Source organism: Vanacampus margaritifer, chromosome 1 (genome assembly GCF_051991255.1).
Source record: "Vanacampus margaritifer isolate UIUO_Vmar chromosome 1, RoL_Vmar_1.0, whole genome shotgun sequence".
In the NCBI taxonomy this organism is placed as follows: domain Eukaryota; kingdom Metazoa; phylum Chordata; class Actinopteri; order Syngnathiformes; family Syngnathidae; genus Vanacampus; species Vanacampus margaritifer.
The window spans coordinates 24599022-24617138 of record NC_135432.1 but is presented as its reverse complement, the minus strand read 5'-3'; the positions used below and the strand labels follow the sequence as shown (position 1 = coordinate 24617138).

The 18117-nt window shown below is 40.2% G+C and overlaps 1 protein-coding gene across 2 annotated transcripts in view; it reads left to right on the top strand.

The window, feature by feature from the left end:
* Nucleotides 1–18117, top strand: part of LOC144063984 (TOX high mobility group box family member 2-like) — a 98267-nt gene that overhangs the window by 24738 nt on the left and 55412 nt on the right. The window contains exon 2 of one of the 2 annotated variants that reach the window (XM_077586093.1): nucleotides 12125–12217. The exons of the other annotated variant lie outside the window; for it this stretch is intronic. Coding sequence (XP_077442219.1) covers nucleotides 12125–12217 — 93 coding nt within the window. The remainder of the gene's footprint in view (nucleotides 1–12124; nucleotides 12218–18117) is intronic. 2 annotated transcript variants of the gene reach the window in all.

Genomic DNA, 18117 nt, shown 5'->3' with positions numbered 1-18117 from the left:
TCGGGACTCAAAGTTGACCTTGTTAGAAGTGAAGATTGTCAAATTTGCTGACTTTTGGTTTGTTTTTGCGTCTATCCTCTATCTTTGGTGGGCAAACTGTAGATGTTTGATAACCCATCTATTAAACCCATGTTTTGTTGTTTCTGTGTTATCTGTTCTTGGATGATGTTTTAACTTAGATAAGCAAAGCTGTTGAAAATACTTGACTATTTGATCTGTTTGAACAGATGTGCTCTTGCGCATCTGCAGTTTTGCCACCTTACCTTTCATCAGTTTTACCTGATGTAACGTAGAGATGGCAATGTCAGTCTCCAAGTACAAATGAATTCTTTTTAGATCATTTGTTTTTGCAAATCTCACATTTTGTGTTGACAGGACGGGATCAATTCTAACTCAGTGTCCGAACATCAGCTGGATGTGTTGAAATGGAAAGTATGCTATCGATCTGTGTGCATTAGTGCTCCACGGTAACATAAGCAATGAGTGGCAGAACAAAAGAGGCACTGTATGTCACACTGCAGGCAAGCTGCTGTTTAAAGAGGACAGCCAACTTCAAGCAGTCTCATGGCATGTCATTGTTTATCGTTTCAAATCTCAATGTATATTTGTCTTCTGGGGGAAGAATTTTATCCACTTTTAAACATCTGGAAAAGATTTTGTCCGGTTAAGACTACAAAAGCCCAATTCGCTGTTTGCCCTGCAGTGAGGGCTTATATTAAGGTCCCATATTTCATACATTTGAACACTTGTAATTCTATTAACTATAAGCATCTATTTGCAAAAACGCTTGTCGAGGAGATCATGGTTAGGTCACGTGTGGCCTAAAGGAGGTTGCCTACGAGTATTTGCTCAGCAAATGCTCTGATTGGCTGCAATTGATGTATTGACACACTGGCTCTCCTCTCCAGCATTAGCCAATAGTCATTAGATTCGTGTGGCTTTCCTTTAGCACTGTAAAAAGTAGTTACAGTTAAAATCCAAAAGTTTGCAAATAAAATAGCATTTGAGTCGACACTAGGGGTGTTAGAAAAAATCGATTCGGCAATATATCGCGATATTACAGCGCACAATTCTCAATCACAATTCCGAATCGATTTTTAAACATCAATTTTTTATGGGAATATTCAACAAAACATCTTACTTAGGGTTAGGATTCACACATTAAGCATGGAAGAATGTTATATTAATGGAACATTAAGCCTTAATATTTTATTTCATTGCTATTCAAACATAAAACAGACTGCAACCTGTTTGTTAAATGCAGTGGCTCAGTTATAAGCCAGAATTTTCAAATAAATAATACTGATTAGTATTTTCTAAATTTGAGTAAAAAAAACAATCGCAATAATCAATTTTTAGATTCGTATCGGGATTAATCGGTATCAAATCGAATCGTGACCTATGAATTGAATCGCCAGGTACTAGGCAATTCACACCCGTAGTAGACACTGTAATTATAACGAGTATCAATTCATGCATCCTTATGCAAGGGATATTACGTATCTTGTGCAGAACTGCAGGGAGATAGAAACTCATATACTACGCTAGAGTTTTTGACATTTGGACAGAGGTGGGCAAAACCGTTGTTACATTGGCCCGTTTTTGACGGATGATGACGAGTTAGCATGTTCGCCTCCCACTGCTGAGGGCGTGAGATCGAGTCCGGGCTTCGGCCTTTCTGGGTGAAGTTTGCATGTTCTCCCTGTTGCTGCGTGGGTTTTGTCCGGGTATTCCGGTCTCATCCCACATTCCAAAGACATGCATGGGAGCTCTGAATTGTCCATAAGTGTGATTGTGAGTGTGGATGGTTGTTCGTCTCTGTATGCCCTGCGTTTGGCTGGCAACCAGTTCAGGGTGTACCCCGCCTACTGCATGAAGTCAGCTGCGATAGGCTCCAGCACCCCTTGTGAGAAATGAGCGATTAAGAAAATGGATGGATATTTACTGTAGAAAACTATAGAGAGCTATGGTATTTATTTGTTTAAGTTTCTATTTCGCTTTTTAAGACATACTGATAACCTTGGGAGATTCCTGAGCATTTTTTAAGAAATGTATCTATTGTCTAAGATTAAAAAAACATTTTTTTTATTCTGAATTCAAAATTAATTTGGAAAAGTCTGAAAAAATGTTCAATAAACATGCTTTAAGACATTACATCAAAGTCAAGATTGGCATTTGTATTTAAAAAAAAATTACGCCAATATAGTTTCCCCCCCTTTTTACAGAAAATTAATATTGGCTCCAAATATCGATTATTGGTCTCCTTGACTACTAATAATCAGCATCGGTATCAGCCCTGAAAAAACAGTCTATCTCTATTGGAGAGCTCAGAACTTTTTTAGGTGCCAAAATTAGAGAACTACCGGTACCGTCATAGACCACATTACCGTACTCGTAGATTATATCTCGATATAGATCTAGAGCAGATGCTTCATTCAGGAACTCACTCCATATGTATACTATAGCTTCTATTTTAAAAGCAATCAAAATGCATCTTCTAGCTGAGGCAGTTTAAGGGCTGCAAAAATATGACAGTAAATGCAAGGAAAGTCACTCGAAGAGAGGTCATGCAATACAGCTGCGGATTAGAGGTGAAGTTATTCATTTATATTTTCATTGGATGCCCCCCACTCCTGAATGGATTGTGTTAGGGTTTTTTCGAAAGCATACGTAGCCTACATCCCGCTTTGATATTTGGAACTGTAGCTCATAGTTTTCCTCAAGGGCCAAAACACAATTACAACATTGTGCTCTTCCCAATTGTGCACATTTGAGGCAGTAAAAAAGCGGTGTTAAAATGGGCACAAGGCATTCTGTAAAATTTGCTTCAGCAGGAGATGAAATGCAGTTCATGGTGGAGAAGAGATACAGTATGAGTATATTGTGATGAACATATCTTGTATACTCGATAACCGTCCTTTTTCTAATGTGTGTATCTTCATTAGGATCGAAGCTTAGCTGGGGAGCCGATCCCAGCTGACCTGGGTCGTGCGTATATCACAATGCGAAATGCTTTGGATCAGCACACTGTAGTTTCAACTGCTCAAACTTTTTTTTTTTTTGTTCTGTCTTGAAGAGAACAATATGAAGAGGTTTCCAAAAGCTGCCACCACATCTGAGAGTGTCAGTTAGACCTCTCCGGTAACTGCACTGTTTAACTGTACCTCCGCAATGACAGCAGGAAATGAGGTGGTGACAAGGAAAACCATGATGTGCCACACGGAGGGGCAAAATCAGGCCACTCGGCACAAGTGGGGGAGTTGACGCCACCGCAAAGGAACATTTTGCTGTAGGGACTTTTTTTTCCATTTTTTTCTTAACTGTGTTATGAATGTGACTGAACTATTACGGGGGTCGACATAATTAACCTGCCCGAGTTCCACCGCATGTGATGGGTCAGTACTTTTTGTTTTTGGCGGTTGTCTCGGAAACTTGACAGTTGAGCGTGATGTGCCACATAACCACTTTGACACTCAAATGGTAAAATAGAGAGGATGGATAATTGTGTGGCATTATTCTGCTAGTGCTGTGTGTTTTTAGTACTTTGTTGCAGTCCCTGAACAATTACTAACAATACTAACTGACAGATTGTTGTCAAGAACTGAGAAGCCACTCCAATACATTTGAATGATATTTAACATTATCGGGTTCAGTGACATTTTTTTTATTATAAAAGCCACCAATATTTAAAAAAACAAAAGGATATGTTTATGTTTTCACAAATTACAGACCATTATTTGACAACAATTATACATTTAAGATTTTAATAGATAGTTATTTTGGGGGAAATAACCTTCAATGGTGTGTCACAGCAAGAACTCTGAATTCTACAAATGTTCACGATTTCATTTTCATGTTTATTATGGACGTTTTAAATGTATTTTACGCATGATCTAAAGTAGATTAATGACTGACCACCACATACAGTAGATGGGCGTAGTAAGCTTTATGGAGCCAACGTGGTATGTGCTGTAGCTGCAAATATGCCTTAATGATATTGTTTCTGGCTCAGCAGATTATAGTTAAGAGGGAAGGGATGCAAGATTGCATAATATCAGAAAGAGTTACACAATTCCAATGGAGAAAATTGTGAACTAAGCAACACTGCATATCTCGAGGCACACAAGGCTTTGTAGCTGTGACGAAAACAGCTGGCTCTACGCTAGCTTTTGCACAGGTACGACCAACTTTTCCACTTTTTTGGTTGCACCAGCACATGATTTAGATGTGCACTTTTTCAGCGAGGTTGAGGCTGACATTTTTTATTTTTTTTGTAATTCTGCGGGATTCCCATGGGATAGGAGTCAATTTTACCTTTAATCACAGGATTGGGATGATACAGGATGAAAAGTTCATGGGGGCCGTCGGGAGTGGAAAAAAGGGGCAATTGGATAAATGTGAAGCCATTTGTATTTTGCCTTTCCATAAGTGTAAACTTTCTTCTTAGCTAAAAGAACTACAGGTCCGACAAGGCAATGGCACTTCCGGTTACTTAAAACAGCAATAGGACGGAACGGGATGTGACGTGACTGGAGTCACGAATCCTTTTTTCAAAACAAAGCCCGCGTGTGTTTTTTATGTATTTATTGAAAAACATGCGTTGTACCCGCAGGAGGGGATACATTTTTTTACGGGGGTTTTAAGTGGCTGCCCGTGTTGTTGCACACGGGTGACAACAGACAGGACGCTGTGTGTAGTAGTCATCCCCGAAGCCGATGTGGCACATATTTCAGCTTATCAAGCCGCGAGGCAAAATTCGAAGAAAGTTCACATTTTTCAACTTTGGCGAATATGCGAATTTTCGCCGCACCACACCGTGTCTCCAAACGCGTCCTCCGCGCCGCCTCACGCACGCGCCCGTCCGCGTGATATGCAATCGCGCCGCCTCACGCTCCCCCCCGCTTTTGGTGACTAGTTGTGTATGTAAATCTGACGTTAGTAGATTTTTTTCTTCTTGGGTGGCAACCTGGCAGTTTATTTAACATTAGGGTTTTGACAGTTGCCATCACATTTTCGGACCGGAACTAATTTTTTACCGGAACACACCCCTGCTCTTATAGCTGTTGTCATGGCCAAATACTTTTGACTGTATCGTGTGTATCTGAACGATACCCTTCTGTTGGTAGTTGGGTTCTGTTTATCTAGAAGATCACGTCTGAGCGGTCAAGACGGAAAACCCATTAGGCCCTCGAGGAATCGATTACGACATGCCCTCGGGCCTGCCCCTCATCTACATATCTGCCCATTCATCGAGGACGCTCATTAAAGGCTAATTACCTGTAATTAGTGTATCATGTCGCTTTAATAAAGCCCTCGAAGGCTGGTGGTTAATTCAGACTGATGCTCTGAGATTAGTGGTGGGAAAAGATTCAGTCAAGGGTACAAATGATCAAAATATTAACACCTTCTGCTAGCCCTGCAGGCTGCTGTTTTGTTTGTATGTCAGCCTCTTTTTTTTTTTTAATTCTTTTCTAGCGAGCTTGACACCTGGCTCTGGAGGGCAAGTACATGTTACTGTATCAGAGCTGGCTAATAAGCGCAATGGTGACGAAGCTCTGTGTGTGTGTCTAAGTGTGTGCGTATGTGTGTGTTCGCTCCCTGGCGGCGTGGTGAGTGTTTAATCTGGCCCGGTGGTGTGCCGTTGGCCCGGCTAATCACAGTGTGTCTGCAGGAGTGCGCCGAGCCAGGGGAGCACGCCGTCGCTAACAGCGCCTGACAGACTCATTAAAGAGGCCTGGCACTGAGCTTGCAACACACACACACACACACTGGAGAAGGTTCTGATATTTGGAGAAATCCCCACGCTTGTTTTTGACACGCTTGCGCACACACATACACATACACACTCACACAACCATTGCTGTACAATGTGTGCGGTCTCTGGCTCAGTCAAGTACGCGCACACACACACACTTAGTGTTCCGCGTGTGAGAACAAGGCAGGCGGTGACCCCGCACAGTCGCAGCCCAAACACAGACAAGAGCCGGGAGCATCTGGGAAAAGCTGTGTGGAGGATGGAGGAGGTGTGGAGGGTGGGAAAAAATGATGAGCGCAAGGGAGAGAGGAAATCCACACACTATGTTCTTTATGAAAGATCTGTTTAGGCAAGCAAGATGTCCCATAATAGTCCAGTTATCACCTGTCCACATATATTAAAGCCGGCACATAACTTCTAAGTATTTTTTTTGTATTATATATATAGAGATTTAGCCGTCATGACATTTTGTAAAGTTTGAAAAATTGCTTAAGACTTCCCTGTAGCAAGGTTAATTGTCACTCAGCGGCTCTAAAGAGTCAAGTGGAAAGAATATGTTGTTCTGAATAGCAGGTAAAAAACAAAGCAAGTCAGTAGGTAGTCAAGTGTGGGCTTGCCAGATTTTCCGTCCCACTGCTCTGCCATAAATAAATGTGCATGCAACAATACACAACAGCGACAGAGGATCAAACAAGCAAAGCAGAAATTGTTTACTTTATTCAACTGTCATTGGAATAATATTTGGACCTGAAATATGTTGTTTATAAATAAACTATGATAAACAATAGAGGGTGCAGGGGCTAAAATTTGGCCGCTGCATTTCCCACATACAGTACATGGATCCTCTCACGAATTGACTAATTGTTTTATCTTGAATGAAAATCCGATTGCTGCTTCTACTGTCGTTGTTGGGGTTCACTTGCCCTTCTTAATTTGTTCTCACTTTACTAGCTAGCATCTTGGCAACATAGGCCATGCTTGGTGTCTGTGGCACGGTAGTGGGCTGGCGAGGGGTGGCTCATTTGTATGGGTCAGGACCACCCCCTCAATAAAGGCAAATTTTTGAAAGTCTACATGGAGGGTGAAACGTGCTACAATATAGTGATAAACCAATATGTTTTTTTTCCAAGGCCAATACCCATTATTAGTAGTAAAGGATATATCAAGACAATATTAATTTGCAGTAGAAGAGAAAATATTAGTGTAAAAACAAACAAACAACTTTTTTCTTTTTATTTGAAGCATATAAATAATTGACAGCTTTGTTTAAAAATAAAAACAAAAATTGCAGGGAGCTTCCAGGGTCATCAACATTTGTTAAGCTAAATTAAGAACTAAGCAAGTAAGTAAGTAAATTGTTACCTAAAGTTTTCTACTATAAATAAAGTTTTCCAAAATTTCAACATCATTTCTTAATTTACTTCTTTTTTTTTAAGTGGAAATTTAAATGAATCTTTAAATGAAAAGTTCACTGTATCTCACTGAGCCACAAATGCCAATTAGGCTATTTAGGGTTTCTTGTCAGGGATCGTAAAAGGTAAAAGAAAAATTGCCTTAATATGTTCGAAATGTCTTTGCGACAAGTGAAAACTCTCTGTGACCAGCTTACAAATCGCTACGTTTGCAAGCATTCACCACTGAGTGAGATACCAGCTTTATCGGCCTTCAGAGTCTTAAAAAGGTTGATGCCGATATTTGTCAAAATGCCAAATATCTGCACTGATAATTGGCCCAGCCGATAATATTTGACCTATATGGTATGTAGATAAAATACATGCTATTAAAACACATGGGAATTGTTTTAATTGAGATAAAAATGGCTGATTATATGTCTTCTCTAACTTTCAAACAAGCATAAATATAACCTGCCAAAATGTAACACACACTTGGGCTTTTTCATGAATTGGTGGTTACTCGAATTGAGATGTGAATTGGCCGTTAAAACCGAACGCTGAATCCCAAATTTCGAGTCAGATCACGTTATAGCTTATTTTCCTGCGTATTGTCACAGATGAATGTTTGTGTGGCAATACACACGTCTCATTATGATGTACTGTATGTACGTTGGGAGTGCAAAGCAAGCTACATTTGTTCGCAATTCATAATGGCTGGAAGCGTTTGCGTATGTATTGGGATTATGTTGCTGCCTAATGAGCATTAAATCCAACTGATAAGCAGTCAATCAATAAAGTCCAGCTAGGCAGTATATCTTGGTCTTTGTTACTTTACAGCTAAACAACTAGTGGCCAGCATGAGGAGCTGACATAGTTGTGTACATGCTTATTGCCAGACAGATGGACTCATGCACACCTGTCACAGAACCTTCTTATCAAACTTTACAAGCACCGTCTTAGAGTCGGCAATGGCAATAAAACAAGAAGAGACAAATAAATAATAAAAATGAGCAGTAAACATCGCTCAACAGAATGACACTTAAATGGGATTTGGGTTCTGCCTTAGGGCAGGAGCGCAAGACAGAACCGGACAGGGGTAGTGAGCCAAGCAGAGCGACTGGTGTGTGCTACCTTTTCCCTCTCACTCCTCCGAGTACAATAGCTGTTTGCTCTTTGCTCTCAAGCTTTCTCCCCTGCCCCCTCTCTCACTCCTCTCCACTATGGGCCTGTGACATTGAGGGAATGTGATGTGATATATTGTAGTGAATAATGTATTCAGCCAGGATTGTACAGAGCGCATAGAGCAGATGGCAGCAGGTTGATCTCGGCGCGTGTGCGTGCGTGATGTTTGTGTGTGTGCGCCTGTGTATTTAATGATGACAGTGTGTATGTGTGACATGCATATGAGTTTGTGTGTGTTTGTATGTGTGTGCTGACCCGGAATGGGGGAGGGGAAGGATGAGAAGAAGAGAGGTGGGGTTGGGTGATGGGGGCTCTGTGTGTTTCAGTGTGTGCATGTGTGTGTGCCTCCTTTGTGAGATAAAAAAATGCAAATGGTGGATTATTTTAATGCAGTTTTTTTTCTAGAACCCCAAGCCTTAATCCCTAAAGCAGTTCAAATGAAAATAGTATGTTTTTTTTCCCCCTTTCCAAACTCTCTCATTCCCTGTTTTATTTCTATGCTTTTCCCTGGTTGTAATTTACAAGCTGTCTAGGAACAAGATCCTCAGCAATCTAATTCCATTTTGCTATATTTACAGCCAACCAGTGACAAATAGAAAATGACCTTGTCAGCTTTAACAGGAATGCTCTTTACATTTCTGAGTGGATTTTTTGTTATGCACAAAAAAGAGGAAGAGTAAATAATCTATCTAAACTGTAAATATAGATAACATGGATGTTAAAACAATGAAGTACATGCAGTTCACCAGTTCTTGAAGATTTATGTGGTCTAAAGAAAATACTAACAACAATTGTTAATGCACTTGAACTAATTCAGGGATGCTGCTAACATGCAAACTTTATTGTTTGTTTTCCATCAAAGTTACAATTGCGCAACGGGACAATCTCTCAACCAATGTTCTGAACTCCTGCTTTCATCACATTGTCATATTCAGGAGATAAATAGTGCCATTTGGTCTGCGTGGTTATCAGCCTTGGCTGACGTTATGCTCTTTTTCAGGCCACGAGCAAGTGGCGGTCCCTCTTCTGCCACACACATAATTTACTTAATACATTTTTTTTTTTTAGTTTGAGACTGCATGAATATGTTAGTGCTTTGAGAAGTAATCAAGGCAAGGCATCAGCACAGAATGAAGCATAATTAGTGCACACAAGCACAATTTGTCGCCTATAGATGAAAGTAACAGATGGCGGCATCTATTGACATTCACAGAGGTGATGTTTATGTACTGAAGGTTAACAAGTTTTTCTTGGCACTTGGCCGTGATCGCATGAAATCCACATCAGATTGCGGTGTGAATCATGAAGTCACACATGATTCCATATTTTGCCAGTGATGACAACAGTATAATATTATAATACAATCATAAACAACATGTATGATGTTATACTATGAGCGCTATTAGCTAATGGAGAAGGGAAAACTTGTAAAAACAGGTATCAACATCCAGCCGAGACCATGCAGGCCTAGTTTCAAGGTACTCGCGATGGCGACCGATACCACTATTGGCCACCCTCTTGTGGCCGTTTGATGATCAGGAACTAGAAATTTTGAAGAACAGAAAACTGCCATTCATTTCATTGTTGGGATAAAGGTCTTCCTTTAAAAATGATCTGTCATTGTTTTGTTTTGAGGGGGGCGGGGAATTTTATGTATGTAAAGTACTAGTGCTACTGTTATCAGTGGATACCCAAGAGTGGTATCGATCCGAAAATAAGTGGTATCAAAAATCCCTAACAATAAATAACAATAAAGACTTGATAACTGCAGATGTCGGAGAAATATGCTCCAATTTGCAACTGTTTTAATGAGGAATCTATCATTAGTCAAACAATCATCCCCATTGATAATACAGGAAGTACAGTATTGTCCTCTTACGGTACAAGATGGAAGGGTGGGGGGGGGGGAAGCCCCTAAAATAATCTTGTCACTTCTTCCTTGAATGAAGCATCAGTGTTGTTGTGCTTGTTTCCATGAATTCTCCTGTTTGACTGCGAGCAGATGGTCGTTTGGGGAGGTGATGGTGGTGCGGAAGAAAGCTTGTACACGCTTGTCTCTCCTCGGCGTTAGGGACAGTGAGCATAATTGAGTAAATGTATTTAAGTATTTCAGCGAGCTGATTCAGCCTCTCTGGGAGGGTTGATGTTGTACTTAGGATGAATATTGCCCGAGGCTATTCATTAGTGGTAAATAATTGAGAGGCCCGGCTTGTGCTAAGGTGAAATGCCTGTTATTATTTCATGTCGTTGGTGTTCTTCTGGCTCTCCAGTTTAAGGATATTAAAAATGCACAAGTCTTCCCACAAATGACTCACTCCAAAGATTGTCTCACTGGGCTCTAATAACTAACAATTCCTCTTTGTGATTTTCAACCCATAGCGAATTCATCAATTCTCTATCTGCTTTTGATCATGTTCATATTGACGTTATTTTTATTTTGTGCTTTTTTCCATTTAGTGGTAATAATATTGGTGTAACTCTAGTTTTTAGATGGTTACATCCGCATGCTCTTCTGTGTAGCAGTTTAATGTAACTGGTCACCTGGCAAAGAACATGCCATTATGGTGCTATAAGAATAACAAGGCTTTATGTTAGACATACATTCTACACATCTGCCTTTTGCCATCACTGTGTGCTACCCATTTAAACTGGCCACCGCTGCATATTGTAGCTTTTCTGGTCATACAATTTGAATTCAAGTGATCCAGGACAGCTAGTTTTTCGATCGTATTCAGTAGTTGTAATTTTGGTTAGATAAAAGCAATACTGAGGCTTGTTTTAGGTTAGTAATGTCTGCTTTTAGGCTGGTTTTAGCTAATTGAAGGCTAGTTTTTGTAAACAGTGGTTTAAGGTGGCCAGTTTTAGCAAGTTTTAGGCATGTCTGTGGAATTGTAAACATTTGGCTAACTTGGAGCTATTTGTATGATACTTTTTGCCGACTTGGAATCAAGCATTTGGCTAGGTTTGAACTCTTTGGTGGCTATTTTTGGGCTAACTTTCAGCTAGTAAGCTGCTGGCCATGCAGGGATTTGTACAGTGCTATTTACAGTTCAAATAAGAAATACATTCAGATATAATACAGATGTTAATCATCATGACTGAGATTTGTTAAATAAATTAGTTTTTCAAGATTATACTAAGTGTATGTATTTCATGGTAGGAATGTCTGCGTACCATGCACACAATAACCCAATTTGACAATGAAGTTTAGCCATATTCGGTTTACTTTTTGCAGCCTTAAAAAATGGGCAGGTGCACACCTGTTTCCCTGAGAATTGCAGTTTAATCTGATTGCACAAGACACTGACTGAAGTTTTTAGTTGTTCAAATTCAGTCGTTACTGTGAGCAGCATGCAAAGTTCCCACAATCTTACCCTGTCGGGTTTTGTGTGTCTGCTTGTCAGTGTGAGGAAGAGCGCAGGGACACGGGCGAAAAGGTGGAGGGGCGCGTATTTTGGGCGGATGGGATGTCAGCTCATTAACCTCCATTCTTCACCCAGCCCCAAGGTGGAACCACTGTGTTGTCTCATGCCATTACTCCTCCCCTGCATGTGTGCGTCAGGCATGTGGGGTGTAAAGGATGTGGAGGATTTAGGGGGTTGTGTGTGTGTGTATGTTTTTTTTTCTTTTCTTTTGCTTGACATGTTCCTTTACAAATGCCCTGCTTGTACCTTGCAAACTAAAGCCCCACCATGTCGTTTCCTTCCCCACTTTTGTCTTTTCTGTCTCCTCTTTTTCCTCTCACTGCTGTCTCTTTCTGTCTGGCTCTGTCTCTATCTATCTCAAACCACAGGCCCGGTACAGTGTGGGTGAGCGAGGGGTCAGGCTCCACTCTGCCCCCCCTCCAGGCATCAGTCCAGCTAGGAAAAGACTGCCCACTGCTGTGGTGAGATACATTAGCCAACTCCACTGTATAAAAACCTCTCCCATTCGTGCTGCACAGTTGTTTGGAGACCTTTGACCTCGCACCACTGACTTATAGACCCTAAAATGATGATGTCAAGTTGTAATGAAAATACCTGACAAAGACCTTTCTAACATAACACACACAAACTGTACGAACACAATCATTCTACAATGGAGTTTTAATATGTTGGTAATCCCCCAAAATTTTGAATGCCATCTTGAGCTGTATCATTAGAAAAATTAGGGATCGCAGTCATGTAATTAAGAATTAAGTTGATTATGTTGAATTGATTGATGTTGATTAATCTTGTCTTGGTGCAATTGAGGCAAAATGGAGTGCATTTCTGACCTGCAGCCAGCAGAGGCGCTGTTGTTTTAGTTGTAACTATTTTGCTGTCTAAAGACCTAGATACACCAATCCAACGTCGGGAGTCGGATCGAGTTATAATACATCGGGGGGTGGGGGGGGGTGGGGGCGTTTCCAGCAAATGCGACATGTTGAATCGGCGTCGGGGGCATTTGATCACTGTGATTGGCTGTTAGCTAGCGAACCAGCGCACGGGGCAAGAAGAGCAAGTGACAACGCGGAAAAACAGTACTCAACTCAACTCAACTTTTTTGTTTTTCAGGACAGCACACGTGAATATTAAAGTCCCCCATAAAGAGGATATGATCATATTTCAGCATGATTTCGGCAAGAAGATTTGCAAAGTCGTTTAAAAGGTCCTTATTGTATTTTGGAGTTCGGTAAATGACACATCACAGCAGTGACAGTTTGGTTGACTTCAAAGAAGGTGGCTTCAAAGGTGTGATCGATGTGGTAAATAGACATCGTTTACATTTAAAAATTATTATTATTTTTTTTTTTAAATAGCCACCGTTCCTCCACCTCGGCCTGACGTCTTCGGAGTGTCCAAGTAAGCACAGCCAGGTGGTATTAATTCAATCATAGCGGTGGAATCACCAGCAACAGTCCAGGTCTCCGTCAGGCACTAAATAAATCCAAGTTGTTGGAAAGGAAAAACTCCCTCAAAATAAATGTTTTGTTTGTCAATGACCGTAAATTTAACAGTGCGATCCTTGTGGGAGCAGCAGGGGTGCATGGCTCTTCCGTCCGGCGGTCTCGAGGAAGCTCCTTCAGAAGCTGGAGGTCGGCACCGCATCCAAAACGCGGAGGGCAGCATGGCCAAAGCTTTTCGGGTGAACCGACGGTCGGTAGCAGCCAGGAGTAGGCAGGGTCCAGGATACGCCACAACGGAATACATCCATTCGTTTGGGAACGAGAAGGGGACAAAGCTTGTTCCAGCACCCGTTTTCGCTTGAGTTGTTTGCGTTTTTATATCCCGCCCCCGTAAAGAGGTTGCCGGTTACCTTTAGGAATAATAACTACCGCCACCGATGGTACGGAGGGGAATTACTAATAGTCGGTGTCGGTGCGGTGGGTATTTATGTAATTTTTCGACGCGACGGGCCGACCATTTGGGCCGACCCCACAGGGGGTAGGCGTCGGTCACATTTGGCCAACGTTGGATTGGTATATCTAGGCCTTAAAAAAGTTGACTTGATTTTTGCCTTTGTGACGTCAGCTTGAATTACTTCTCTGTTATGCCTACTTGTACAAGTAACATTATTCTGCACCCACACAACACTGGCATTGGAAATTAATTAGAAAAATAATTAATTTGCTGATTGTCAAAATTAAAATCGAATCCTCTATTTTATATTCCTATTGCACTTGTCCTCATTAGGGTCAGGTGAACTGGAGCGTATTACGTCTGACCAGTCCATCAGTCTCTTTTACGACATACGACATAAACACACTTACCAGAATTTATGTTCAAGTTCTAGTTTGCCATTTAAAAAGCACACAAGTGAAAATAAGCACAGGTGCCAAAAACGCCTTCATAGCTGTAAAAGGCAATTATTATTATAATTTTTTTTTTTTAAGTTTACATATTCATTTATTTACTGAAGAGTTATTTGATCATTCAAAATGTGACATGAAATTGTTTAGCAAAGAAGAAACCAAACATGTCTTCGGGCATTCAGTGTGACTTATGAACATATTGCAAATCTGCAATATTCTTTCTCTTCAAATGCACAAAAATAGTGTTTGATGCCATCTGTTAATGTTGCTAGATAGAGCAAAGTTCCTTGCTTTTTTAAAGTGAGCAACTGACAAGGGAGACACTTATGGAAGCAGATGAGTGTTCCCTGAGCTTGTAATCATTTGTCGTTGTCACTACCACAACTGTCAAACTCGTTCTTGCTTCGTTCCTATTCTGTGCAGAGGCAGCAAGCAGTAGATTGCAATGAGATAACCAATTATATGATGGTGGAAACCAGACCCCCCCCCCCCTTTTGCTGCAGTTATCTGATACTGTGGTTCACTGAGGCAAAGGGCTTGGGGTAATGTGACATTCACTCTGCCCTTTATCTCCTCCTCATCGTTGTTTACCCCAGTTAAAAGCGCCTTGTGCTCTGCATCCTCCCCTGAGAAACCTCAACAGCATACTGTATTGTATAGGCTCACATGTACACACAAACACACACACATTCTCACCTCAGAATGTGTAACTGTCAGGCAGACTGGTGGGATAACTACTTACTTCCTAGTGGCACCTATGTAGTTAAATATAGCACTATCCTGCACCTGCTGGGCCCGGCTCATTGCATGTGATGCTGCTGCGCTTGAAGCTGTTCAGGTGTTTTGGCTGCTTAGCATGCGGTTATCGATTATCTACCGCGGCGGTGTGGAAAGCACTTTGTGCAGTCTTGTATTTTTTCTTTTGTATCTTTGAAGCACACATTATTTCTTATGGTCAGATGGACAGAGGGAGTATGGCTGCAATGCGCTTACTATGCACACAGTTCAATAGACAACCGAGCATTTGTCTAAAGCTTCAATGCACACTTGAGAAAGAAAAAATGGCGAGTATATAAAGTCCAAGCCTGCATTTTTCCCCACTCAAACGTGAACTAAAAACACGGCTGACGAACGCGATAAGCTAATATCTGCTTTGTTTGTCAATTGATAATCTGACTGACAACAATCCTAAATGCAAACGTAATCTTTTAAATTCAACATTTGACTGAATAAATTCACAGAGAGAGGATAGACTGTGCAATATTTCCAGGTTATACATGTTGTGATAACTGGCAGTCTTCTCAGAATCACGTTAGCTTTCGGTCAAGTCACTCAACACTGATTTGGAAATCTAACTTTGGGTGGGTTCCATTGTAACTTAACGTTTTCAATTTCAAATTTCCTCGGTCTTTGGAATGAAGAAAAAGTATAGAAGAAGTAGAAAATGCATACGTTAAACATTTTTCATGAATAAACATAGATCAAAAGCGTTTTTGAGTATGACTCTAGGGAAGGAATTTAAATTAGAAAGACATGACTTCATTTCATGTTTGGCCTAAATTGAGATATCAAGTGCTGCAACTAAATTTCCCGCCAATGGACGAATGTGCAAAGCACTAACACAACACAAAGTAACTTGAGGTAAAGCACGCCTGATGTGTTACTAAGGCATGACTGATTATCAGCCAGGCTGACTATTAGCATCAATATTCAGTTTTTGGACAAATATTGCCATCTGACTTCTAATCTTTCCTTTTTCTTTTTTTTTTATTTACCGGCCGATAATATATCAATTTAAAACTTTTAACTTCAGTGAGCAAGTTATTTAAATTTTCAGTTAATTTTAAAACAGATGCTGCTGATCATCAGAACTCTCTGCACCTTCTGTTTTTATTTGAAATTAAAACTAAGATCCGTGAAAATGTTGAGATATTTTGGAATTTTGAAAATCATCTGAAATATTCTGGAAATCTGTAGACAACAATAGGAAGGTATTTGCTTGTTTAAATTTTCATTTACCGTAACTTTTTTAAGCTCTACTGATAACCTCGAGAGCTCCCCATACTTTTTGTTAGAATTTTAAAACAAAGATGTCCAAGATAAAAACTCAACATGTTGCAAGTCTGAAAAATTGTTCAATAAACATATGCTTAATATTTCGACAAAGTTATAGGAGGTGCAGTTTGTATTTTTTTTCTGACATCGACAGTTTCCCTTTTAGTGAAAGTGAATGTCGGCTCCAAATATTGGTCATCGGCCTCCTAGACTACTAATAATTGGTATTTTTATCGGCCCTAAAAAAAAAAAAAAATCAGTCTACACAACATGAGATGTAAGTTAGTGATCTTTGGTCACCATGACAACCGTAGGAATGCTATTCTATACAATGTTAAGTGTACCTTTGCATTTATTTAAAACTGGGGGTAAAATAAATTTAGTTGCATCATTTTCAGCTAGTAATCAAAGTCTCGATAGGTAGGAAAACTTGTGCAGTAATTACTTGATTCTTTGATTTTGGCTGCATTTAAAATAGAAGTATTACATTTTTTGGGCAGGTTGAAGAAAAAGTAATTAATGAAACAGCTTGTCATCTTGAGGCTCAGAATTGCAGTAAAATGTTCTATCAGTGATGAGATTTCAATTCTGATGAGAGCTCATTAGCTCACTGAACCCGAAGTTCAGAGTGGAAACAAAAGCCTTCTCCTCAATCTTGCCTTCCTTCTGTCAGTGTGTCTGCAGTTGAAAGTTTGATGTGTTTGTGGCTGCTCCCTTGCAAGAGAAAGCGGATGAATGAGAGCTGCAACCATCTTTATTTTTAAATTGGTGGTGTTGGAAGTGGTTGAAACCTGTATTATGTGTTTTTTTGTTTTTTTTTGTGGGTGTTAAATGTTTTTCCCCCTGCTTCTTATGGGGGCTGTACTGTTTTGTGAGTGATATCTCACTTGAGAGTGCTTTAGGGACAGTCCAGAAATGTACAGTTCGCATGTTTGCTTGTCTTTTACACAAGACCATTGTCCTACTCATTTAATAATTTCCAAGAGAACATTAGTTCAGTAAATCTGGTCAAGTTAGGCGTATTGTTGATTCACTGATGTATCCAGTCCACACATTGTGACTTTCTGCATATGAAAATAAATCTGGTGACAATGACTCAATTTACAAGATTTTGGTGTGTGTGCGAGTCAAGTTCAGCTGTTAGTCGAGTGTGGGTGTGTTTTAGGTGTGTGTGGTGCACTCACATGCAGGAAGAGGCCCTCTTTTCCAACTAACAACAAAAACAGAACATGTGATGCCACATGTGTATATGTGCATTCTTGTTTAAAGATCTTGAAAGTGGCTGTGTTTTTCTGGTGTTTTGTTGATGCATAGTGTAAAACCTTTTTTTCTTCTGGCAATATTTATATACAGGTATATGGATTGTTTTCTCGCTTTGTAGCCCTTAAAAATAAATACTTTTTTATTATTATTATTTATTTTTTTTATTAAAAACACGATCTTTTCCCCCCGATTTCAGTCAGCTGACAATGACGTGATCTGGACGGATTTAAAATCCCGTGATCGGGACATCCCTATAAGAGGACTTTTCTTCTGTTTTGGTCCACAGTTTAGGCATTACGTCAACGAAGTTGTTCTTCAGACTAAGACATGTATCAGATTAAAAGCTCACATTTCATTTAGGAAATGTAGAGGGGTTAAAAGGGAAAGTTGACAGAAATGTAAATAATGATGTACCGGTAAATACAGGTACACTGTTCCAGTTCAAGACCATTTTTCTTTGCATGCATACGTGTGTGTGCGTGTGCCATCTTCATTGTCTGCTAGTGATGTAGTGGCAGAATTGTTGCTGTAGTCTTTCTTGTCTTGTTTTGCAACTTGCTGTCTTTTTTGCATCCACCCCTCTTATATTTTGGTTGTGTGTGTTGGGAAACATCAAAATTCAGGGGCACATTGTCTCAGATTGAGGTTTGTTCGGTCTCTCCTGCAGCTTAATTGAACACAGAAGGAGGGAGCAA